This window comes from Melanotaenia boesemani, chromosome 18, assembly GCF_017639745.1.
Source record: "Melanotaenia boesemani isolate fMelBoe1 chromosome 18, fMelBoe1.pri, whole genome shotgun sequence".
Taxonomy (NCBI): domain Eukaryota; kingdom Metazoa; phylum Chordata; class Actinopteri; order Atheriniformes; family Melanotaeniidae; genus Melanotaenia; species Melanotaenia boesemani.
The window spans coordinates 1,014,539-1,040,864 of NC_055699.1; the positions used below are offsets into that span (position 1 = coordinate 1,014,539).

At 40.0% G+C, this 26,326-nt stretch overlaps 1 protein-coding gene across 3 annotated transcripts in view; it reads left to right on the forward strand.

Moving 5' to 3' along the window:
• fars2 (phenylalanyl-tRNA synthetase 2, mitochondrial) overlaps window positions 1–21,186 on the forward strand; it is a 295,775-nt gene extending 274,589 nt beyond the window's left edge. For all 3 annotated transcript variants that reach the window (XM_041968862.1, XM_041968861.1, XM_041968860.1), the window contains exon 11: window positions 20,554–21,186. In XM_041968862.1, coding sequence (XP_041824796.1) covers window positions 20,554–20,692 — 139 coding nt within the window. In that variant the 3' untranslated portion in view covers window positions 20,693–21,186. The remainder of the gene's footprint in view (window positions 1–20,553) is intronic.
• Window positions 21,187–26,326: the final 5,140 nt, after the last annotated feature.

The window sequence follows — 26,326 nt, forward strand, 5'->3', positions numbered from 1 at the left end:
AAAAAAAATCTAGATTTTTGTGTTAAGCATTCTTTATGCTTTCTTTATGCACAAAAAAGATGTAACCATGTCAAGCATGGTCAAATGTCACTGCTCCCATTTGTCCTTCACGCATTGTAACATGGTTGTTTGGCAATACTTCCACCAGATGGCAGAGGAGAGTTCAGAGTTAAGCTCCAAGTTCCAACATCATTTTCAGACGGTGACAGTGGAGGAGGTCATGATAATGTACATTATAAGAAAGAGACAAAGAAGCAGTGCAGGAGATGGTGGTGGTCTGCATGGCCATTAAATACATCTTTGTCCCTTTTGCTGGACCTGCCCCTGCAGTTTCTGGTGATACGGCACCGTTTGCTACATCTACAAATGTAGACAAATAAATTATGTACGTAAAGCGTGCAGAAGGCGGACTGAAGACTCCATTGGTAAGCACATGTCTGCTTTTCTCAGAGCTAAATGAGGCTAATGTTACTCTGACTGAAACTGAACTAATTCAACAAGCAGACCCCGAGATACTTTACCTCCTTCACTTGAAGCAGGATCTCATTCCCAACCTGGAGAGGACACTCCACCTTTTTCCAGCTGAGGACCATGGCCTCAGATTTGGAGATGCTGATTCTCAACCCAGCTGCTTCACAATAGGCAGTGAGATTTGAATATCAGATGAAACAAACAGGACTACATCACCTGAACAAAGCAGAAACCTGATCCTGAGTCCACCAAACCGGACCCGGTCAACATGAACAGAATCTCCATGATGATCTAACATAGCTGCCTTGTACATAAAAAGCGGTGATAGTTGCAGAAATTAACTGTTTATCAGCACTTTCGCCAGTTTTTCGTCAGAGTCTCTCACACATCATTAGCTTATATTGCAAACCAACCCTAGCTAGCAAACCACACCACTGTTTGGCTGTTTCCAGCTCTGAGTTCATACTTCTGAGGCAAACAGAAGGCAAAACGATCTTACTGAAGTCTGCATTGGATGCTTGTTCTTGAAATGCATTGTGGGAGCGGTAGCTCATTGGGCCACAGGGGTTTATCTTTTGAACAACCAGGATAATTACTTTCTTGTACAGATGATTCATATTTGACCAATTTGATGATCAAAAGGAAAATTTCAAACTGGAACATGCAGAAATTTTCCAGATTTGATCTGTAATCTGCTTTCTGCTGAGCCACTGACGAACCTCCTCATGATTCGGGTCATCTGTTGGTGTCTTTCTGATGAAATGAAATAAAGAAAAACCTGTTAAAAGACTCCAGCAGGAGGAGGGGGGCTGAGTGTGTCTGAGTCATTATAAACATTCATCATGTCTCCTGGTGCTCCAACAGATGGACAGTAGGCGACGCACACACACATTCACTGCATTAATATGGTGTAAAGACACACAAACAGCAAAAAGGCTCACAGGCTGTTTAATCAGTACAAAGACGACATTAAGAGGCAGCAGAAAAGAGGATGCATTGTAGCTGTGTTCATTTTGTCATCTGTTGTTGATGCAGTTGGTTTACGTCATGCGATATTTTAATTATTAGTGAACAAAAATCAAACCTTTAAAACCTGACCTGTAACCTTTCTTTGGCCCTTTAACTAAATGTAAATAAAAGAAATGTATATTTATTATTTATTACTGTCAAAATTATTGTAGTACATTATTATGCCCACCAGGGGGCAGAAGACAAATATCAGATACTGTACAACAGGGTTTTAAGCCAAGTTTTTACCATGAAATGATGCAAAAGGTTTGAGAATATGATACATGCAGCATTATAAGGTTAATTTATTGTTTGCCATACGGACATTTTAGTTGAATTTCAGTCCTATAAAAGCATATTTAAATAGTTGCCACAGACAATCAGCTTTTTTCTCATTTATCCAACAAAAATGGCAACAGACGCCATCTTTTTCTCTGCCTTCACAGACGTGAGCTTTTTTTTTGTTTTTGCTACTTTTCCTGCAAATTGCCTTCAGTTTTCAGATGTTTGAAGGTTTTCTTACACGTATTACTGGTTTCTATTGAACTGAGACACAGATGGCATTGATTTAATGTAGGATCCACACCAAAAACCCACTAACCAAAACACTTCCACCACTGTACTTCCGAGGTATAATGACTTTATCGGTAGGAAAACTCTGGCTTTGGGTAAACATCCCTACTGACTGCTAAGGCTGGCACACCTCCCACGGAGGTCAGATATTTACTATCTATTTCAGATGTTGATGTAACTTTTTGATTATTAAACACGCGAATACACTGCAGACAGGTATCCTACACTGGCCACACTGCAATACAATAGTTGCACATTTTACTTCATCCTTAACCATATAAACTCCAACCAAACTCAATCTAAGCTCTCTGATTGGTGGAAAGTCTGACAGGAAGTGACTTCACCCTAATTTCCTGGGTCTTGTAAATGTGCTAATCATGTTGTCATGGATCACTCATTGTGGATTTACCAGATAGTCTCTGAATAAACGCTGCATTTTGCGGCTGGTTTCGACCTCCTGAACGGGACAGAAATCACCCTCTTCATGCAACTACAGAGAGAAAGTTTAGGCCTTTGCTCACACTTTTGAGGAGGTAGGAGACATCAGAGATATTACTCTGCATATTTGAATCAAAGACCCCAATTTCAAGAGCCATATGACCTTTTTCGAAGTCCTTTAACTTACCCACTACACTGTAACTCAGATATGTTTAGGTTTACAAGTTAAAAAATAAGTACAACCTGTTAGAAAAACAAAGCTTTCCAGTTTATGTTTGACAGCTTTTGTCCTGTGACATGTGAGAAAATGTGGTGATTTGAAGAACAACCTTCTTTTTAAAATCTAACTCTTCACTTGCACAATGGAGCAGGTCCCAGAAGGGCTGATAAATGTTTGAATATCTGTTTATTTTAATCAAAATAATGACCACAAAATGTCATGTGTTATTTCTGAGCATTCACTGAAAGACGATCTAATGTTTACTCAGTCAGATGTTTGAAAAAACTCATTGATTTCTGGTTTCTGCACGATTGTGCCAAAGACGGATAAAAGTCAGACAACACATAAAAGAAATGGAAAGTCAAAAAATGAAGTTTGGACATAAAAGAGGGATGAAGCAAAGACAAGACAGAAAGTAAAAGTTGTAATCTCTGATGGTCCTTATAGACCATTTAGGCTTCAGCCCCATGAATTGTTAATGAGCTCAGACGGGCTCTTCTGGTACTGAAACGCCAATAATGTGCTCAGACTGTGAGAGTGTGTGTTCTCTGGAAACTTGTGTGTTTTTGTGTATTGTTGCCTCCTCTGATAGACAGGCTGCTCTACTACAGTGACAGAGTTGTTAATAATTCACACTCCTCCTCCTCTTCCTCCCTCCTCCTCTACCTCTCTCTGGAGGTTGAAGAGCAGGATGCCCAGAGGGAAGAGAAAAGTGGAGGGAAGGATCCATCTCTCCATTTTTTCTTCCATCCATTTTTTATCCCACTCTGTACTCTTCATGTTTTTACCCTCCATTTCCGAAAGTGGAAAGGACATTTACCTTCGTACTGTACTTAGTTGGCTCTAATTTCTTGTTTCCTATAAGGACATTTTAGTTGAATATCAGTCCAATAAAGGCATAGCTCCCACAGACAATCAGCTTTTCCCTCATTTATCCAACAACAATGCAAATTGTAATTACTCAATTAATATCTAATATAATTTTTCATTCAGTTATTTGCATTTATATCATCTTATTATTTAGTTGTTTTTTTTTTTATTTTGCACCAGATTACAACATAAGCAATCTAGGGTTTCATTTTCTCTAGAACAGGTTCATATTTTTCTTTTTATTATAAAAACTAAACAAGCAATCTTTGTTTTATCTTGTTTTCATGTTGACATGTCATTATGTCGTGTCATGGTCTCCCGTCAGCATAGAGAGAGAGAGAGAGAGAGCACATTAAAAGAGCTTCATTAACCACCTGAAAAAACAGACAGAAGAATCTGCTTTAAAAATATCGTCATAGCCAAAAATAAGAGCAGCAGAAGGAGACGAAGCCGCAGCTGGGGAAGTTTTCCTGCTCTGGTGAACGAAGAACTTCATGTCCATCGGGAAACATGCATTAATTACTGCTTAAAATGAACGTCTCACATTTACTTCTATCTCTTAATGCTCATAAACGGGCTAGCTACACCTTGTGTCCATGCTTTTTCCTGTTTCTTCTGAAAAAACAACGCACACGTGTCAACAACAGCAGCAACATGCGTTGATCGAGTATATTCGATATATCGTCCACCCCTAGTGTCTACCAGTAGTTTGTGTTAAAAATAATAAAGAAAATCCCACACATTTGATTCACAAACCTTTCATAACACACACCAACATCTAATTTAATATACCAATAGCTTGAAACTCTGGCAAAACAGAAAATGAAACATGATATAAGTCTGTGACAAAAGGTGTTTTAAAAAACAATCTTTTCCTAAACCTTGTGTTTTTTTGTTCTTTTTGTTAGCAAATCAACTTTTTTCAGTCAAGTAGTTTTAATTCATAAACCAAACAATAGTTTTAATGCTTTCATTAGATCAAGTAGTTTTGATTTCTAAACCTGACTAAATAGTTTTGGGGTCTAAACCTAACCATGTTGATTTGTGACCGAAACCTAACCAAGTAGTTGTGATTACTAAACTTAACATAGTATTCTAGCACCATATCCTACCCAAGTAGTATGGATTCCTAAATCAAACACATCCATTTTTGTGCCTTCATCTATAGAGTCTTGGTCCCTAAACCTAACAAAGTAGTTTTCATTCTTAAACGTAACACAGTACTTATAGTGCCTTCATGTAACCAAATCGTTTTTGCCCCTAAACCTTATCAAGTGGTTTTAAATAATAAACCTAACATAGTACTTCTAGCACCTTATCCTGACCAAGTAGTTTAGATTTGTAAGTCTAACACAGTGGTTCTAGTACCTTCATCTTACCTAGTAGTCTTGGTGGTTAAACCTAGTTAAGTAGCTTATGTACTTAAATCTAACAAAAAAAATTTAGATTTCTAAATCAAAATGGTAGTTGTACTACCTTCACCTCACCAAGTAATTTGGGTTTTAGATCTAACCAAAGAAAGAAAGATAATTGAAAATTAAATTCAAATGGCTGGTACTGATGTGAATTTATCTCAACCTAGGCATCTTCTGTCACAATGTCAGTTTTAAGATTTATTTATATAGCTCATTTAAAACCAGCAACAGCTGAGCAAAGTGTCACCACAACTCTGACATGGTGACACGCTTTGTGGCACTTTTTGAAGAAATAGTTGTGTCCTCTTTTTCAGGGTATGACCAAAAAACCTGTATAGTTATTTAGATTTGAGGATTTGTTGACACCATGCTTCTCAAAAATATTTAAAAAACAATTGTAAATTTCTTATATTAAATAATCTTAGACTACCAGCTTCTGACATTTTCATACACATAGGCAAAATACAGTCGGCTTCTTTACAACGCTCATTTTGTTACACACACTTTAGTTTGATGTGAAATATTGCATATTTAACTCTACTACATACAAGTGACTTGCATAGCTGTTGGTTGCTTCTGAAGGATTTTTAAAATGAAAATTCATATAGAATCGAAATTGACTTGTCACTATACGGTAATGTGCAACGAAATTTAAGTGCTCAAAACCAATTAAAGTACAGTATACAATAAAAACAAGATAAAATAAGCATAGAAATAATAAAAGATCAAAGACATTAAAACAGAGATAAAAACCAGTTAAAACTGTAAAGGTGGCAAGTATATGGAAAGTTAAATGAATTAAAATGAATTCATAATTAAAATAAATTATGTTTCTTTCTAAATTTAGATAGATGATGAGTAGGTAATCCACCCATTTACTGATCTTGTTGCCAAACATTTTATGGAAGTTTATGATACCGCTTTGTCACTTGATTATAATACTCGTATTGAATTTCTAACCTACTTTGTTTTAAATGCACAAAGGCAAAACTCTACTGAGTAAAACATTCCAGTCATAAATTCCTCCTGAACTCAGCGGTGACCACCGTGCCTCTTGACTGTTGAGACCAATGTTGCCCTACAGCAGCAGAAAGTTGCTTCATATCAGTGGGGCATCTTCTTTTATTGTAGCCGATGGAAGCATCTGGATAAGCTAGCATAGGCCTTTGATTTAACTTTAACTGGAGGCCCAACAGCAGATCTTAAGCGGGTATTTGCTTTAATGTGGCTGATTAATTTCTTCTAAAAGCAGCACAGTGTGTTGTGATGACGCTCTAATGAGATTATGGGAATACAGATTGTATTTGAAGATGTCTTCTGCTGGATTTCTTCTGACAGGAAAATCATGTGGAAAATGAATAAATAAATAAAGTCAAACAAAATCAAACAAATCCAGGAGGCGATATGCAAACGGATGCCTCCTTGTGAAGCCGGGCTTTTAGTTGCAGAGTGACGACAGAGCTCTTTTCTCACTCAGTTGTTTATTTGGCCTTTTTTTTTTGAGCAGAGAAGGCACGGCGGCCTGTTGAGAGCTGCCTGTGATCTATTAATACATATGCATGAATTAGTCAGAGCTGCTCTGTAGCAGTTAGCCGGCTGTGCTAGAGCTCTGGCTTCAGTCCGGAAAATCCACCAGGATTCTTCCCACAATCTGGTGCCGTCTAAGGAAAGCCGAGACTCTGCTGCTCCCATCTCATGTCTACAAGTTCTCCACAGTAAGGTCAGAGGTCATGGTCTGGACTGGGTTTGAAGCACGTTTAACAAACACGGGCTTATTTCTGCTCCTGGAAAATGCTCCTGTGTACTCAAACCTAACGCTGTGATGATTTGAATGTAACATAAACCGGTCTGGTTGGTTTGATTTGCACAATGGCAGAAGTCCAAATAACTGCATAAATAAATGCTTAATATATGCAGCTGCATGGTATGAACCACATATATTAAGAAAATCTCTAGTCACTAAAAGAATTTAAAAAAGGAAAGAGATGAAAGAAAATACTTACTGTAGGTGAATTAGTAAAATAAAAATAAAAAGTGATCCCAATGTTTAGTTAACATAATAATAACGGATAAAATAGAAAACTTTGTTGTTATGTCAGTGTCAAATTTACAGTATTTCTACAGTAAATTCACAAAAATGTACAAATTAATGTAAAAATGCAAGGCCCAATAAAATTAAACAGAAGGTACAATAAAATTACTAAAAGAAAATTGAGACAAAGAGACTAAAGTGAATTCAAATGAAAAGCCAAGGTAAACAAAAAGTGAGTTTCCACAAAGGGTTTTAAGGAATTTTATAGACTCTGCAGTGTAAATATAGAGTTGCGATATTGGCTTGTTCACAAAGCTAAAAGTTTTCAGATTTTAATGCTTTCACCACATAAGATAATATTTTTTTTACATCTGTTGTTTTCATTGTAAGCTGTCATAAATTTGTGAGCCATCATAGCAGGACAGTGAGGTTTAATGAGACAAGAAAGTTGAATAGATTGTTTTTAGACTCTTGAAGCATCTACGCTAATTTTAGCTATTGTATAAGGTCACTTCTTGACATAGCAAACAGAGCAGAACCACTAGATATCACATGGGCAGATCGTAACAGTGAATGAAAGCCAGGAAAAATGCCTAAATTCTGGTATATAACTTGTGTGTATATAGAAAAAACTGTGGGTGTGAAAGAAGTTTGTTTGAGAAATTCTCTGGATTATTTTGAGGGCTAGATTTAGAGTGTGTGATGTCATACGTCAGAGATAGGAGGTCCTGAGGATGTTTTATGAATTTTTATGAAAGTTAAACTGCGATTGTGCCCTGCGATGGACTGGCAACCTGTGCAGGGTGTACCTGCCTCTCGCTTGATGGGCTCCAGCTTCCCCGTGATCCTTTATTGGACGAGGCGGCACAGAAAATGAATGTATGAATTAAACTGTGATTGTGTGACAGCCGTACAAGATATCAAAATTCCCTATTTAAACAGTAAACTTCTTATCTTTCCTGACCAGTTTGAATTTGAGTCAGGCAGCCACACATGGTTGTGGAGTTCATTAGTGAACTAACTTTTTTCCGTTTTATTTGACGGAACACCAGATGCACCAACATGTTCTGGACTGTCTGTTGTTTATTTATGCATTCTGGGAAATCAGCTGAGAAAGCATTGCTGTAGTTGAGACAAGAGGTAACCGTGGTCTGTAGCAAGAGTTGAAGATGTACTGAGTTGACTAAGAGAAAATTGCAACTTAAAAAGAAGAGAACATGTCATCAATCATGACACCAAGCTTTTTTTTTTTAACCTTTTCTTGACAGAGTATTTTGAAGAGGCAATTTTTAGGATGTCATTTGTGATGGATGGAATGATTTGCTGGAATCAATAAATTGGCCTTAGAGAGGCTTATCTGATGTCAGTATTCCTTCATCTATGCGCAACCTAAGTTTCATGCTGAAACCACAGGACCATTTGGCAAGGTTGATAGGTATAGTTGGGTGTCATCAGCATATTATGGATACAAGAAGCTATTTAGTGGATGACTGCCCAGGAAGTGATGCTGTACGGTCCCAGAAAGCAGCCTTGAAGTACCCCAACAGAGAAACAACGAGACGTAGATGTTTGTCCTTGCCATGACAATTTAAAAGAATGCCCCATCAGGTTTGATCCAAAACAAGAGTGTGCCATTGCCCATTAATGGAAAGTATATATAATAAAAAACAAAACAAAACAAAACAAACAAAAAAAAAAATGGTTGAAGACTATAAAAACAGTAAGTTGGAAACACATCAATAATCCTATCAAAGACTTTTCTTCACTGAATTATTGGGTAAGATGGATTTGGAAAGTCCTGTGATGGACTGGCGACCTGTCCAGGGTCTTTCCTGCCTCTCATCAGCTGGGATAGGCTCCAGTACCCCCGAGACTGTGCAGTGGAATAAGCAGCGATGGATGGATGGATGGATGGATGGATATATTTTGGAAGGACAGTTTGTTTTTCTTATCATAAGAGAAATCACAAATTGACTATGGCACTGAACATCCCAACATCCTTGTTAATGTTTTGGACCAAAGGTATTAAAAGAGAGTAAGGAAATGGTCAAAAAGACCTTTTTAAGAAGTCTTTACATGCTGGCGGGACCAAGAGGAAAGTTTCCTTTACATCGACTTGTCATTTGATGGTTGGGATGTGATGTAAACATGGAATACTGTCTCTCTGGCTGCTTCTGACTTAAGATTTTTGTTCATATTTCTGCAAATTCAACCGAATCTAACAATATTCATAATACAGCCTTTATTTATACAATCTCATGAATATTGTGGGCTGTATTTAGTTGTGTTGGATTTCGTTCTTTGTGTTTGTGTTTTCTGTTGGTGGTTCAAAGCTTGTCTTCCTTCCTTTCCTCTGATTTTCCGCCCATCCTCCTTCACCTCCTTCTGTCTGTCCATCCCAATTAGGAAGGATCTAAGTGGTGAGATTAACGAGAGTGGAGAGCCTCAGGTTCACAGTTATGCACATCACAGCCACCTAATAGAATACTAATTGATTTTGGCTGTTTTCTGGCTTAGTAGAGTGAATGGATGGAGGAAGATGGATGAGAGGTCTTTGAAGGAATCAGGTTTGTCTGTTTGTCCGGCATTCATCCAGATTGATAGTAATCCACTTAATGTAATCTGGAGAAAAGGGTGAGGATTGATTAATGAGGAAAAAAGGAGTTTTCATCCAAAGAAAAGAAATGCTCTGATCTAATTTAGAACTTGGTAAGGTCTTAATTGTCTGAAATTCAGATTTAATTTGTCAAGTTATGTTTAATCAGATAAAATCGGTGAGTCTCGAACATCGTCTGTTTTCACTTTTTTTGCCAGTTGAATTTTAATTAATTTCCAGTTGTGTATGATTTTGGTCTTTTTTGTAGTTTCACAGCTTTCATCAATTATTGAATGGACCAAATTCGTGTTTTCTGCCTCCTCTCTGTTGGTTTTAAAGGTGATTCTATTTGCTGAAGTTGGAGGAATGAGATAAGTTAATGTTTATGAAACAATGTTTGCTGGTTTTGCTCATTTGTTCTACAACATTTCTCTCATTTTAACCAATTACTCTTGTTTCTATAAACCTTACCAATCTTCTGCAATACAGTATGTTATTGATGTGTTTTTTTGGAACAAAAACAATTTGTGTTACCCCTTATCAAAAGGGATTTAATGATCCTCAAACCAAGACACAAACTACATTACAAAAGTCCACAGTCTTAGTACAGTCTTCTATTCCCATGTAGCTTCATGACAAATCATCTTGCTTACATCATGAATTAAGGTGGTGATAAGACCTTAAAAATGCATGAACTTAAAAGGGACACAAAAAACATTTATATAAGATACAGAAACCCAGGGAGTGCTTCATCAATGTAGCTGTTTGCAAATGAAGCTAGCCTCAATTTTTTTGGTTGCATGCTCTAACATGCACATATAGCCAGACTGGCTGTTACAGCACAGAACACAGCAGCTCCAACTAAAGCCTTGTTTCCACCCTGTGTTATGCTGTTATGTAGCTATGGCATCTATTGCTGTTCGACTGATACTCCAAGCCTCAGGTAAGGCTCCGGTTGGCTGTGGGAACGCCACAAGATTACAGGTTACAAATTCTAACCATCCTGACTCGTTGGTGGAAACAAGGCTTAAGACACCTACAGAGAGAGTCACCGCATTCAAATCAGCACACCGCTTTAAAAGCTGAAAATACTGTATGTTTTAGATACGATAAGCCCCTTTTCCACCGCAGAAACTTCTTTCATTTACCCGGGATTTCCACAAACATCGGCACATTTCCTCCAACATTACCTGGGCGAAAAGCTTTCCATTACCTCCGAACTTTCCCTGACAAAAGCCCCCAAGAGGCAGAACTCACATTCCCAGACATCCTTGAGGGGCAGGGCTGTGTGCTGCAGAGCTCTGATTGGTGGATTCAGCACGTGTGTTCATCGTTAGCAGCTGCTAACCTGTTCACTTTTACAACCCCCCCCCCATGTGTGTAATGTAAAAACATGTACGAATATATGAAGATAAATTCCAGAAAGTGGTTTCTGTTGGTGTTACATTGAACTAGTTAATATCTGGGATTATTTTTCAAACGACACGGCTGTGTTACATCACATGGATGTAAGCTGCTCTGTTTTATGTCTCCACAGCTCTTCTTGGATCTACTTGCGTATGAACACAACTATCCCATTACAAAAAAGAAGAAACAGAAAAAATCCGTTCTTTGTGAACCCCTCGGAGACCGATAAGCCTCTGGGGGACTCGTTCCTCTTCATATCAGAATAAAGAAACTATAAAATCAGACTGGCATCAAACTGGCATGATAAGGATCAGAGAGAAAAACAAGCGAGGAGAAGAAGGGGAGGAAGCGCTCTTCCTTTCCTTCATCCCTTCCATCCTTATCACAGTCCTCCCTCCTCAGGGGTTTTCTACAGTATCAAATCTCCTAAGTTTTGTGTCTTCATGTAAAGGCAGCACGGTGCATTCAAGGACGTTGGCAGCTGCTGGAGTTTCCTCTCGTCTGCCCCTCCCTCCTTCTATTGATTCCTCTTTTCCGTCTGTCTTCCTCCCGTTCTCTCCATCTGAATTTAGCTCTCTTCTTTCAAGCTTGTCCATCACCATCCACTTATCCCTCTCTATCTGTGTTCGCTAAGTGTCTCCTGGCCTCTCCCGATGAAACTTTATACTGCTCTTTGAAACGCAGCCTCTCTCCATCCCTTCATCTTCCAGCTCTGTCTCTATCCTACCATCTGCTGAAGTTTGACATCAAATCGATTGTGGGGTTTTTGTGTTTGGGCTGTGATGCCCTCAGCCATGTTTGCTCTCCCCCTCTGATTTCAATGAAGTTTCCAGATTTTCTTCTTCCCACTGACGATATTAATGAGCATCCATTGCACAAGTTCACGTCTGGCCTTTTATTTTTTCTTCTTTTTAAAACAGTTTTGCATTTTTTTAAAACTCTTTTTTTTCTAACCACAACTTTCCCAACTTTTTTTATTCGATAAAATGAAGATACAGAAATATAAAAGTATTGCTTTTGCACAAAAGCTCAGATTTACTTTAGTTGTTTCCTTTTATTAAGGTAGAGTTCAGATGATAATTTGGATTTAACTAACTCATAAGAGGGTTATGCAACATAATGAAACTGTAGTCTTGTTAATATGACTTTTCCTCAAGTTTCCTGCAGAGTGCTGGTGTTTCATTGTGTCGTTGGAGACATCCAAAGCCAGCTGGTCATTCAGAGCAAATAAGTGATTTCTGAGCATTACATCGTGGCTGGAGTGAAGGTTTTTAGGGCTCCATGAATGGAGCTCAAAAACACTTTATGGAAACCGGATCAGTTGGAAAATAAGATCGTCCAGACTATTAGAAAATCAATACTTTAAGCTTTGTTTACTCAGAGATGGAAAAGAAAGATAATTCACTCAGTAAAGAGCAGAAGACTTTATTAGAAGAAAGTTCTGCCTGAAGAAGCCTGTTTAGTCCTGCCTTGGTGGATGAGAAGCATCTATAAACTTATTTTCTGGAAAAAAATGCCAAGCAGTTCGGAGTCTAATTTACTGACCAACCTGAGTTTTGTGTCTGGAAATTTGCAGGAATGACAAATATTCCTGAAATTCCTGTAAAACACTGTCTATTACCCACTTTATCAGGACCACCTTCTAGTACCGGGTCGTCCTCTTCAATTTTAATTTATGCCAGACAGCAGAGGTGAGACATGTTTTCTGACTTTTACAAGCGTGCAGCATAAATCGGGTCTTCTTCTGCCTCTGGTTCGGTGAATCTTGGTCATATTAAGATGAAACTTCCAGCTGTGGAATCTGTGAGATGTGAGCTTTCAGTAGAGGAGCCGTTTGCTCGCGTTCATGCCGTGGGGTGGACACGGGGAGACATCATCTGTGTTTACATGTTTTTCAGACTTTGTGTACCTGGTCTTTTAACTATTGTTGTCTTAACTGTGTTTGTTGGTGATAGAAATGGTTTTACCGAGCTGGTAGCTGAGATTCTGGACTTTCTGTGGATACCACACATGTTTATAGTTACATCTACAGACCTGATGCTACACCCGGAAACCAGATGTTAACCCTTAACTCTCGGTAGCGGAGGCTGCAGGTGCAGAGGTGAAGCTAAACAGTCAAGCTAAGAATGAAAGTTTAGAGAATTTATATCCAGAAACCTGGATAATGAAGCAGTGAAGGTGCATGGATGGAAGTTATTGTGCATATTGTGAATATTTCTCTCTCCTCACCATCTAGAAGCTGTGAGATTCTCATCCTGCTTTCTGTCTGTTCACCTGATGCTGATATTCATCACATATTGTTCCTTCTGTGTTTAGAAGGAAGCAGCTTCACAGCTTTAAATTCATCCTGCTGACTTTTTACCTTTTAGTTAGTAAATCCTGAACATTTCATCCTTCTTTCTCATAAATATGTGGTTTTATATATGAAGAAATATTTTAACTGTTGCTGTTTAAAGAGAAAACTGCTGCTAAACCTGTTTATGTGTTTAGTGCAGGGGTCTGCAGCCTTTCCAATCCAAAGAGACATTTTTCCCTCAGCCAGCTAAATAAAACTCCTTTAGAGACGCAGATGTTACCAGATCTTTTCAAAAAGGAAACTTAATATATATTTTAATGAAGAGCCACCATAGGACGTTTGTTATTTTCGAAGAACCACATTTTTATTTCCATTTTTAGGTTTTAAAATAAAGAAAAACATAAAACTCTATAAAAAAGAGGATAAACAGACTTTCTTCTAAGGGACGTAGATATTTGTGGAAAATGTTGAGTACATCCTTCACATTTTTGCTAATATTTCATTATATCTTTTCATGGGACGACACTATAGAAATGAAGCTTTGACATACAGAATATCAAAGTCTAGTTTTTATAATTTGGTTTCCTGTAAAGTTTCATTTCTTGAGTGTCGTCCCATGAAAAGATATAATGAAATATTTGCAAAAATGCGAGGGGTGTCCTCACTTCTGTGAGTGTGTATATAGATATAAAGATATGTAAATATCAGTCTCTGAAACAGTTTTGAATACCTTCAAAAGATTTTTATTCCAGGCGGTTGATACGGATTCTGGCTCTTCAGGAACACACTGCAGACGATATGCAGTAGAACTGCAGATAAACACTGAGTTTGATTTCATGAGAGTTCATGTCCTGAATATGATTTATGACTTGAAGTTAAACAACATTTTTGTGTTTTGGCCCTCCAGCAAGATAATTTGAAATGGTTTAGATGTGATGCTGAGGGCAACAAATACCTCTGCTGACTAAATTCATTTGTGCTTTCAGGATTTGTGCTTTTCTAAACAGAAACACGATGATAAAGTTTTGTGTTGTGAATTGTGTTACTGTAAAAGAAATGAAAATGTCACAGGGGAAATTTTCACCCTTGAGCGATTAAGATTCATGAATATCTCGCTGCAGTAATTAAAACGAAGCTGAGGCAGATCAGCTCGACATCTTGTTTTCAGCTGTTGTTCCCCTCAACACACACAGATCCAGCTTTAACAAACGTCCATAAATAGCTGAGAGAATCACTGAGGAGCTTCTGTATATTTCATTAAAGCCATGATATGATTCAGTTGTCATCACAGACTGGATCATTTTTCTGTTTCATTTCAAACTGTGGAGTTCTTGACTGGTCTCATTATAATCTGAATGTCTGTAAACGGCTCTGGTTAACCGCTTGTAGTGGTTACTATAATTAATCAAATTTAAATGTCTAACCCCAAGTCCTTAAAGAGCCTGCAGTGCCTGATCCTCTGCAATGCAAAGGTTTATAATTAGATTTCTCCAGCATTTAGGTGAACTGCAGCTGTAGTAGATGCTATCTAGATTCTAGGCTCCAGAAATGGACAGGGTCATAGGTTTCTGATTCTGGGTCCATATATATTCCCATATATTTCCACATGCAAGTCTCACGAGTGGATCCAGATGTCGGCTTAGGAATGTTTATTGTTTGCAAACCCCAAATTAAGACCATTGGTGTGTACGATCACTGGGATCCTCTACGATTGGCTGAGAGACTTCACAGATTCTGCAGATCTGTTTAAAATGTTATTTTTTATAATAAACCTTTTTATTAATCATCAAGCTGGTGTCCGGAGCTCTTTTTACCCTCAAACTGTTTTTGCCACATCGCCTGCTTCAAGTAATTCACGTCAAAATGGCATCACGAACCAGAAAGGTCACCTCATGTCCATCATTGGTCACCACTGGGTCAGCGATGGTCATATACACTTCCTGTCAAAAGAAAAGTCACTCTAATACTTCATTGGACTACTTTTAGCTTTGATGACGATACTCATTCACTGTGGAATCAGTTCAGTAAGATTCTGTAATGTCACAACATTTATTTCCATCCAGCTTTGCACTGATTTTTCTCCAGGTTCTTGTGTTGATGATTGAAGTCCAACCACAGCATCAAGCCTTCTCCAGCATGATTCTCAATGGGGTTCAGGTCTGAACTCTGTGGTGAAAACGGTGTCTCCTGCTCCCTGAAACACTCTTTCACAATCTGAGCCTCATAAATCTTTGTGTTGTAACTTTGGAAAATACATTTTTTCCACCAGGAAAGATGGAATAACCTGCTCATTCAGTATAATTCAGGTATTTAGCTGACCTAGACCTGAACCTAGACCTGAACCTAGACCTGAACGTAGACCTGAACCTAGACCTGAACCTAGACCTGAACCTAAATCTGAACCTAGACCTGAACCTAGACCTGAACCTAAACCTGAACCTAAACCTGAACCTAGACCTGAACATAGACCTGAACCTAGACCTGAACCTAGACCTGAACGTAGACCTGAACCTAGACCTGAACCTAGACCTGAACCTAGACCTGAACGTAGACCTGAACGTAGACCTGAACCTAGACCTGAACATAGACCTGAACCTAGACCTGAACGTAGACCTGAACGTAGACCTGAACATAGACCTGAACCTAGACCTGAACCTAGACCTGAACGTAGACCTGAACGTAGACCTGAACCTAGACCTGAACATAGACCTGAACATAGACCTGAACCTAGACCTGAACGTAGACCTGAACCTAGACCTGAACCTAGACCTGAACGTAGACCTGAACGTAGACCGGAACCTAGACCTGAACGTAGACCTGAACCTAGACCTGAACCTAGACCTGAACGTAGACCTGAACCTAGACCTGAACCTAGACCTGAACGTAGACCTGAACCTAGACCTGAACATAGACCTGAACCTAGACCTGAACCTAGACCTGAACGTAGACCTGAACCTAGACCTGAACATAGACCTGAACCTAGACCTGAACCTAGACCTGAACCTAAATCTGAACCGAAACCTGAACCTAGACCTGAACCTAGACCTGAACCTAAACCTGAACCTAAACCTGAACCTAGACCTGAACATAGACCTGAACCTAGACCTGAACCTAGACCTGAACGTAGACCTGAACCTAGACCTGAACCTAGACCTGAACCTAGACCTGAACGTAGACCTGAACCTAGACCTGAACCTAGACATGAACGTAGACCTGAACCTAGACCTGAACCTAGACCTGAACCTAGACCTGAACCTAGACCTGAACGTAGACGTGAACCTAGACCTGAACGTAGACCTGAACCTAGACCTGAACGTAGACCTGAACGTAGACCTGAACATAGACCTGAACCTAGACCTGAATGTAGACCTGAACCTAGACCTGAACGTAGACCTGAACCTAGACCTGAACGTAGACCTGAACCTAGACCTGAATGTAGAACTGAACCTAGACCTGAACCTAGACCTGATACTAGACCTGAACGTAGACCTGCACCTAGACCTGAACCTAGACCTGAATGTAGACCTGAACCTAGACCTGAACCTAAACCTGAACGTAGACCTGAACGTAGACCTGAACCTAGACTTGAACGTAGACCTGAACGTAGACTTGAACGTAGACCTGAACGTAGACCTGAACCTAGACCTGAACGTAGATCTGTCCAGCTGTAGCGACCACAGACCATAGACTGCCCCCAAAGGCTTGTAAAGCAGCACTAGGCATGATGCTGCATCCCTTCATCCTCCTCTCTTCTTACCCTGATGCTCCATTACTGTGGACCAGGGTAGACCTGGACTCATCAGACCACATGACCTTTTTCCATGGCTCCAGAGTCCAGACTTAATGCTCCCTAGCAACCTGAAGCCTTTTTTTAGAAGAGCTCATGTCACTCCGCTGCTAATTGCTCTCCACTGGCTTCCAGTTGCAGCACATCAGATTCAAAGCTCTGCTTCTGGCTTACAAAACAATAACCCAAACGGCTCCGGTCTACCTCCACTCCTTAATCCAAAGCTACACTCCCTCTACCTCCACTCCTTAATCCAGAGCTACACTCCCTCTACCTCCACTCCTTAATCCAGAGCTACACTCCCTCTACCTCCACTCCTTAATCCAGAGCTACACTCCCTCTACCTCCACTCCTTAATCCAGAGCTACACTCCCTCTACCTCCACTCCTTAATCCAGAGCTACACTCCCTCTACCTCCACTCCTTAATCCAGAGCTACACACCCTCTACCTCCACTCCTTAATCCAGAGCTACACTCCCTCTACCTCCACTCCTTAATCCAGAGCTACACTCCCTCTACCTCCACTCCTTAATCCAGAGCTACACTCCCTCTACCTCCACTCCTTAATCCAGAGCTACACTCCCTCTACCTCCACTCCTTAATCCAGAGCTACACTCCCTCTACCTCCACTCCTTAATCCAGAGCTACACTCCCTCTACCTCCACTCCTTAATCCAGAGCTACACACCCTCTACCTCCACTCCTTAATCCAGAGCTACACTCCCTCTACCTCCACTCCTTAATCCAGAGCTACACTCCCTCTACCTCCACTCCTTAATCCAGAGCTACACTCCCTCTACCTCCACTCCTTAATCCAGAGCTACACTCCCTCTACCTCCACTCCTTAATCCAGAGCTACACTCCCTCTACCTCCACTCCTTAATCCAGAGCTACACTCCCTCTCCACAGTTGCGCTCTGCCAGTGAAAGACGCCTAGTGCTCCCACCACAAGGTGGCGCCACATCAGTAGCTAGACTCTTCTCCTCTGTTGTTCCCCGGTGGTGGAACCATCTACCAAACTCCGTCCGATCCGCAGAGTCCTTATCCACTTTTAAAAGCAAGCTAAAGACTCAGTTGTTTAAGGAGCATTTCCACACTTAGCTTAACTCTTCTACTCAGAATGAGTTAGAAAGATTTGTCCAGATCTTTGGTTCAACCAGGTACTGAAGAAGCTGCTGCACTTATGCCCAAGATGATGTTGTTTGATGAAATCATTAACTTGTATTTAAACAAAATGACTTTAAAAAAAAAGAAAAGAAAAAAAGCCCTCTAACACTACCTGACAGCACCTGGGTCCACCTGGGTCCACCTGGACTCCCACCTAATGATGACGTCCCATCCTTGTTTAAATTTTTGCCTGTGTTGTTCTTCCTCTCAGATGTAAGTTGCTTTGGATCAAAGTGTCTGCTAAATGACTGTAGAACAGAATAGAATAGAATCAGCAGGAAAAAATAACCATCCTTCCGATGGTTTTGTGGTATGTGCATGTTGTTTCTGAGCATGCTTGAACCACGTGGGGGCAACGTGACGTAAGGAGTTTCAGGAAAGACTTGAACAACGATGGCGGGAAAATCAAACGGGACTGTGGAGGTTTTAACGTTTCCGTTAGAAACTGGAAGAGTTAAGGATTATTGTGCATTTCAACAGTTAAAAGATTCAAAATGAGAAAAAAGAACATGCTTCTTCTTCCGAACTAGCAGCACTGCGCATGTCAAGTATGTTACCATCGTATTAAATCTGTCCAACATGTAAATACAGTTGATCGGATCAGTTTATCTGGCGTCCATGTAGACACGTCAGCTGGAATCTCTGATTAGACTGATTTCCATCTTAGTAAATTTTTGTCCGTGTAATCGTAGCTAATGATCACCATTCAGGGTTTATTCGTGGAAGACGATGGTTCCCCACTATCCCTTCAGGTTTTAATAATGCATTGAACAGTTCTTAACCTAATTTTAGTAGTTTTAGCGTCTTTTTACCTTTTCTTTGCTTAAGCCTTCTGAAACAGGTGAACGACCACAGGATCAGGTTGTTTAAGACCTGACAAGCTGCTCACTGTGTAAGTTGGGTTTAAATAACTTTCCCAGCTGAACCATCAGCAGTCCTGCAGAATTAATCCAATGGGAAGCAACCTCACCTGTTTGCTTGGTTAAATCCAGGTGGTGATGTTTTTTAGGCTGGCATGCATGTCCACCTCAGCTCCTAACTTTGTGGATGTATTTACCTTTTGGCATTTATTTTTTGTAAGGAAGATTACATAAACAAACTAAAACACAATCTTATTAATGGTTTATGTGGTAATCCATCATCGTATTCAAAGCCTATAGAAAACAACAGGAATTTTAAACTAGGCATACAGTTGATCCATCTTCAGCTTCAGTCCTTCTTCCATCTTCGAGCCTCCGTCTCTCCTGCATGTCGTGTTACATGTTCTGTGTCACTGTGTGCTTATGCACATGTACAGGGCACAGAACTATGAGCTTATTTATCATGAATAATGGAACACACATGTATTTATCGTGCATATTTGGTGCACAGTGTAAGTGTGTGTGTGTGTGTGAGAGAGAGCTTACAGGTGTCACTGTATCTCCCCCCCCCCACCATGTGGGCTGGATAATGGAGATATCAATTATTCAAACGACAAAGTCTATCACATGAAATACCATTCACTGTGTGTGTGTGTGTGTGTGTGTGTGTACACAAATATGATGTGTAATTGTGTTTCTTCATTTACAGCCTGACACAATGACATTTCCTCCAAATGTGCTGGTGTTAAATTATTCATTAGCTGCTCAAAAAAAGGGCGAACGACACTGAGAATGCATGAGGAGAGAGAGGGTGACGTATTTAGTTATTTTAGGTCTGTATTTGAATGTGTTGTAAGTCACTTTGTCAACTGCAGGTTATGGGTATTGAAAACTGCATTGAAAACAATAGAGAGACAGGAAATGAGAGTATGGGCTAAAAAGCGGAAACAAGGAAACGAGGAGGATGATGAAGAAAAATAGGGGAAATACAGAAAGCAAGAACAGAGCAGGACTAGAGGAAGACTAGAGGAAGACTAGAGGAGAATGAAGAGGAATAATTGAGACTGGATAAGAAAAAATGAAAAACCTCATTTATCTGCACGCCACCAGCAGCCAATCATGCTTTTATTTATTTTTAAACTGTTATCAACGTCACTCATTAATTCTTCTTTTAGTTTAAAGTTAACAAAGCTCATTTTCACGATACAACAACGGGACTTTTCTTGATATAACAAACTGTAAACTGATAACCAGATGATCAACATGAATAAAATTCCGCTTGGGGTCCCAAAACTGCTTGGACCGGCCGTGGTTGAGGGAGGGATGAGGCTGGATACTGGTCTGTGGACTGGAACAGGACTGTACCAGTTTAAAGTACCAGTTTAAATTTGTTATCTTTCTCGGTGTGTTTCAGGACCAGAAGGCGGAGTCAGTGCTACCGCATCGTGTACCGCCACCTGGAGCGAACTCTGACCCAGCAGGAGGTTCGACTCGTCCACCAGCGAATCGAGCACGCGGCAGAGACGGAACTGGGCGTTCAGGGCCGATACTGAATCACACACACACACACACACACACACACACACACACACACACACACACACACACACACACACACACACACACACACACACAGCTGTTAAACAGCGTCCTCGGAGCTGAGATATATCACCACGAGGAGGAATGTGTTGACTTCAGTGAAGGCGTTACACTCTTCTTTTGATGGCGTCTCTCACACACACACTCAAGCAGTGGTGTGTGTTCTCTTCAGGCTGAAACGTGAGAATCTGACGTATGTCACCTTCCATTTTCAGACGTGTTCTGCATGTTGAGGCCTCGCCAGCAGCAGAAACTTCATGTCTTTACGGCAGCAGCTGTTCTGGTTCTGACCGGAGACAAGCGACTTCCTTCCTGCTGTGGCTGCTGATTTGTTCTGTAATATGTTGTTGTTAATAATCAGAACTGTACACTGTCTGGGAAAATTGCTGCCATAAAGTAGAAAATCTTGGTTTGCACAAGGCTAATAAACTGAGCCGTCATCCTTACACTAGATTAACTTTCAGAAGTTCTTGTATTATTTGGACCTGCAAACCTATGAATCTTGTTTTTTAATGACCTTAAACAGACCATGTCCATGCAGCTGCTTCTCAGCTTGCAAACTTGATGAAATCACCTTCAAATCCACTTTTACACTAACACACCAAGCATAACTTTTAGAAATTCTCAGTATTTAACTAGTTTAGTCACTCTGAGATGGTATGGAGTTTCTGGGGGTCTGCGGGTTGTGGGCGTACAAAACCCAGCAGCAGGGTGTCTAAACCACTTTTAGGTCCAAATTGGATAATTAAACATGCAATGATGCTTCAGTGCTGATTACAAAAACCTTTCTAAATGTTCTCATTTTAATCTGAATGTAACCACATTTCCTTCCTGTTCCAGATTAGTAAAATATAAATGTTCAATTAAAAATGAGTTTTCCAAACACAATCTGAAGTTGTTGATTTAAAATGAATCCCAAGTCTTCCTTGAGTTTGATTACATATAAAATGCACCGTATGAAATCTAAATGACAACATGCAGAACTGTCAGTTTTCATCACCTGATGATGACTTTTACTTTGAAACATGAAAACACACACACACACACACACCAGCTTTTCATCATTTTCAGCCTGAAGCTACAGAGAGAAAAGAGAGTTAACAGAGAAGTCGGCTGCAAGCGAACATGGAGAATCTGCTGTCTGTCATGTCCATCATGTCCATCATGTCCATCGTGTCTATAATGTCCATCATGTCCATCATGTCCATCATGTCTATAATGTCCATCATGTCTATCATGTCTATCATGTCTATCATGTCCATCATGTCCATCATGTCTATCATGTCCATCATGTCCATCATGTCCATCATGTCCATCGTGTCTATAATGTCCATCATGTCCATCATGTCTATAATGTCCATCATGTCTATCATGTCTATCATGTCTATCATGTCCATCATGTCCATCATGTCTATCATGTCCATCATGTCCATCATGTCCATCATGTCCATCGTGTCTATAATGTCCATCATGTCCATCATGTCCATCATGTCTATAATGTCCATCATGTCTATCATGTCTATCATGTCTATCATGTCCATCATGTCCATCATGTCTATCATGTCCATCATGTCCATCATGTCCATCATGTCCATCGTGTCTATAATGTCCATCATGTCCATCATGTCCATCATGTCTATAATGTCCATCATGTCTATCATGTCCATCATGTCCATCATGTCTATCATGTCCATCATGTCCATCATGTCCATCATGTCCATCGTGTCTATAATGTCCATCATGTCCATCATGTCCATCATGTCTATAATGTCCATCATGTCTATCATGTCTATCATGTCCATCATGTCTATAATGTCCATCATGTCTATAATGTCTATAATGTCCATCATGTCTATCATGTCTATCATGTCTATCATGTCCATCATGTCCATCATGTCCATCATGTCTATCATGTCCATCATGTCCATCATGTCCATCATGTCCATCGTGTCTATAATGTCCATCATGTCCATCATGTCCATCATGTCTATAATGTCCATCATGTCTATCATGTCTATCATGTCCATCATGTCCATCATGTCCATCATGTCCATCGTGTCTATAATGTCCATCATGTCCATCATGTCCATCATGTCTATAATGTCCATCATGTCTATAATGTCTATAATGTCCATCATGTCTATCATGTCTATCATGTCTATCATGTCCATCATGTCCATCATGTCCATCATGTCTATCATGTCCATCATGTCCATCATGTCCATCATGTCCATCGTGTCTATAATGTCCATCATGTCCATCATGTCCATCATGTCTATAATGTCCATCATGTCTATCATGTCTATCATGTCCATCATGTCTATAATGTCCATCATGTCCATCATGTCTATCATGTCCATCATGTCCATCATGTCCATCATGTCTATAATGTCCATCATGTCCATCATGTCTATAATGTCTATCATGTCCATCATGTCCATCATGTCCATCATGTCTATAATGTCTATAATGTCCATCATGTCCATCATGTCCATCATGTCCATCATGTCTATAATGTCTATAATGTCTATAATGTCCATCATGTCTATCATGTCCATCATGTCCATCATGTCCATCATGTCTATCATGTCCATCATGTCCATCATGTCTATCATGTCCGTCATGTCCATCATGTCCACAACAGTTAAACACGAGTTTGATGCAGTTTTTTTTTTTTTTTATTTATTTTACTCTTTGTGTTGGAATAAAGTCTTATTTTGTGTGTAGAGTGGAGTTTCCTGAAGGGTTTAGATAAAAACATTAAAACTGTTTGGTTATATTGCTCTCTGTGTGTTTTGAATTAATATGAAACGTGTCGATGATTCATGGATTCATGAACCAAGTTGACAACAATAGAAGGGAAAATGAGGGCAATTAAAGAGCAAATGAAAGAAATGATAGCGGTCAATAATAATAAAAAAAGACTAAGAGATGTGGCAAATAAACCTTGCAGCTTTAGAAAATTATGTTAGTGACTATTTGTCACTATAAACAGCAGATATGCTGCACTGCTGCTACTGCCTAAAGGCAGATTTATACTCGCACGACATCTGTGTGCAGTCGGTTACGGTGTAGTTGCCGCAGTGTTTACCTGTTTTCGGTTACGGCGTAGCTGTTGCGGCATCTATGTGCGGTCGGTTGCGGCGTAGCTGATGCTGGTGAGTTTGTTCTCCACTCGAGCTTAGGGGGAACGCGTTGTTTTGGGGTTGTGTTGCAGTTTCTCCTCCTAACCTGAAGGTGGCAGCAGGGGTGGTATCAGCCGGTAAACTTACCAGGTTAGAGGTCTTTTGATGGTTCCTTCAGTTCGGTGGTATTTCCTGTTTTAAAACAACAATGGCATCCAGTACGGTTCAGTGTCTTTATTAGCTTGTGGAAGATAAAGAAATAATTCGATCAGCCTCTCATCAACTTGAGCCACTGATTATTGTTTTTAAAAATGGCGGTACAACACAAATTCAGCAAGAAGATCCAGAAATACGGAAACTCGTAATCCCAAACTGACCTATCACAAGAGAGAACCTCCGAGTAACCGTCTGCCTACGGCGGCGACGCAGACACTGTGCAAGTATAAATCTGCCTTAAGACTGATGTAAGTCATACAAGCCATAAAATAAAATGGAAACACTTAAAAACATAAAACATGACACAAATGTGTTATTCTCATCTGTTGTATTTGATCCAGAAGTAGGATCAAGCAGATCGAAAATGACCTCCTCATCAGAAGATGAGTAAATGCAGCTTTGTTCATCGACCGGAAGATAAAGCTGCTTCATCACAAAGAATTCAGTAAATAAACACCACAAGACTCCAGTCAGACAAAATAAAGGCTGTCTAGTGTCTCTGAGGACAAACGGTGTCTGCAAACTGTTTCTCAGGAGGAAAGAAAGAACAAACACTCGTGGGCTGAAAAATACCAGCACGTTAGTGGATGATGGGGAAGAAAAGATATACATTTACTTAAATGGCATCTAAAGAAATCTTTGTTTTAAATTAAATAAACAACGTAATCCTTTCCAGTTCTCTCCAATCGTGAAACATTTGATTTTGATCAGCCTGAAGCCGTTTTCCCTCGTCTGTAGTTAACGTTACAGAGATGATAAAAGCAGTAAATTACCAAGCTGATTTCTTTAGATTCGCTCACCTCTTTGCCTTCCTGGGTTATAAAAACTGCCTTTAAAGATGTTCAGAAGCAGCTCCGGATCCTGACACCAGATTACTTTTCTGATCCAAGTGACTTAGATTTAATGGGGTCAGAAAGAACAGCGAGTCACTCGTGTCCAACGGTTTTACTAATTTTACACTGAAACGAGATCAATGGCCTGAAAGTCTGACTGAGGCCTCGTCTTCCGCCTTACAGACACATTACAGCACACACAGACATCTAAATGCCACTTTGTCAATTCCTCTGTGCCAGGGTTCGGCTCAGCCTGTCACTCCACTTAGCAGTGCAATGAATTCTGGGAGACTGGCGTGTTGAGCTGCACACACACACAACACACATGCCATTCCTCCTGTCATTGTGCGGACCGTCAGTGTAGCAATTTCCCATGAATAACAGTCCGTCCAATTACAGCTGGAGTAAATGTCATACTATACCATACATATACTGCACGGGGTTATTGGTCTCAAATGTGGAGGAATTTTGCTCTTCTTTACAACGTTGCTTCAGTTTATTGCGGTTTGCATTGGTTTATATACTTTTAATATCCCACCACAGCGTTTCCACCAGGCTGAGGTCTGGACTTTGTCTGGATCATGTGAACACCTTGGTTCTTTACTTTTTCAGACTTTGCTGCATTTGGGATCATTGTTCATGTTCATGAGGCAGTTTAAGCCAAGCTTTAGCTGTCAGACAGATCATCTCATATCTGACTCTTCTGGTTTGTTTGGATGTAGCTTTACAAACTGAAGTGGAAGCTTACACTGTGTGCAGAATTTTTAGGCAAATGAGTATTTTGATCACATCATCCTCTTTATGCATGTTGTTCTACTCCAACCGGTACAGGCTTGAAAGCCTACTACCAATTAAGCATATCAGGTGATGTGCATCTCTGCAATGAGAAGGGGTGTGGTCTAATGACATCAACACCCTATATCAGGTGTGCATAATTATTAGGCAACTTCCATTCCTTTGGCAAAATGGGTCAGAAGAGAGATTTGACGGACTCTGAAAAGTCAAAAATAGTGAGATGTCTTGCAGAGGGATGCAGCACTCTTAAAATCGCCAAGCTTTTGAGGCGTGATCATCGAACAATCAAGCGTTTCATTCAAAATAGTCAACAGGGTCGCAAGAAGCGTGTTGAAAAAACAAGGCGCAAAATAACTGCCCATGAACTGAGGAAAATCAAGCGTGAAGCTGCCAAGATGCCATTGGCCACCAGTTTTGCCATATTTCAGAGCTGCAACATCACTGGAGTGCCAAGAAGCACAAGGTGTGCAATACTCAGGGACATGGCCAAGGTAAGGAAGGCTGAAAAACGACCACCACTGAACAAGACACACAAGATAAAACGTCAAGACTGGGCCAAGAAATATCATAAGACTGATTTTTCTAAGGTTTTATGGACTGATGAAATGAGAGTGAGTCT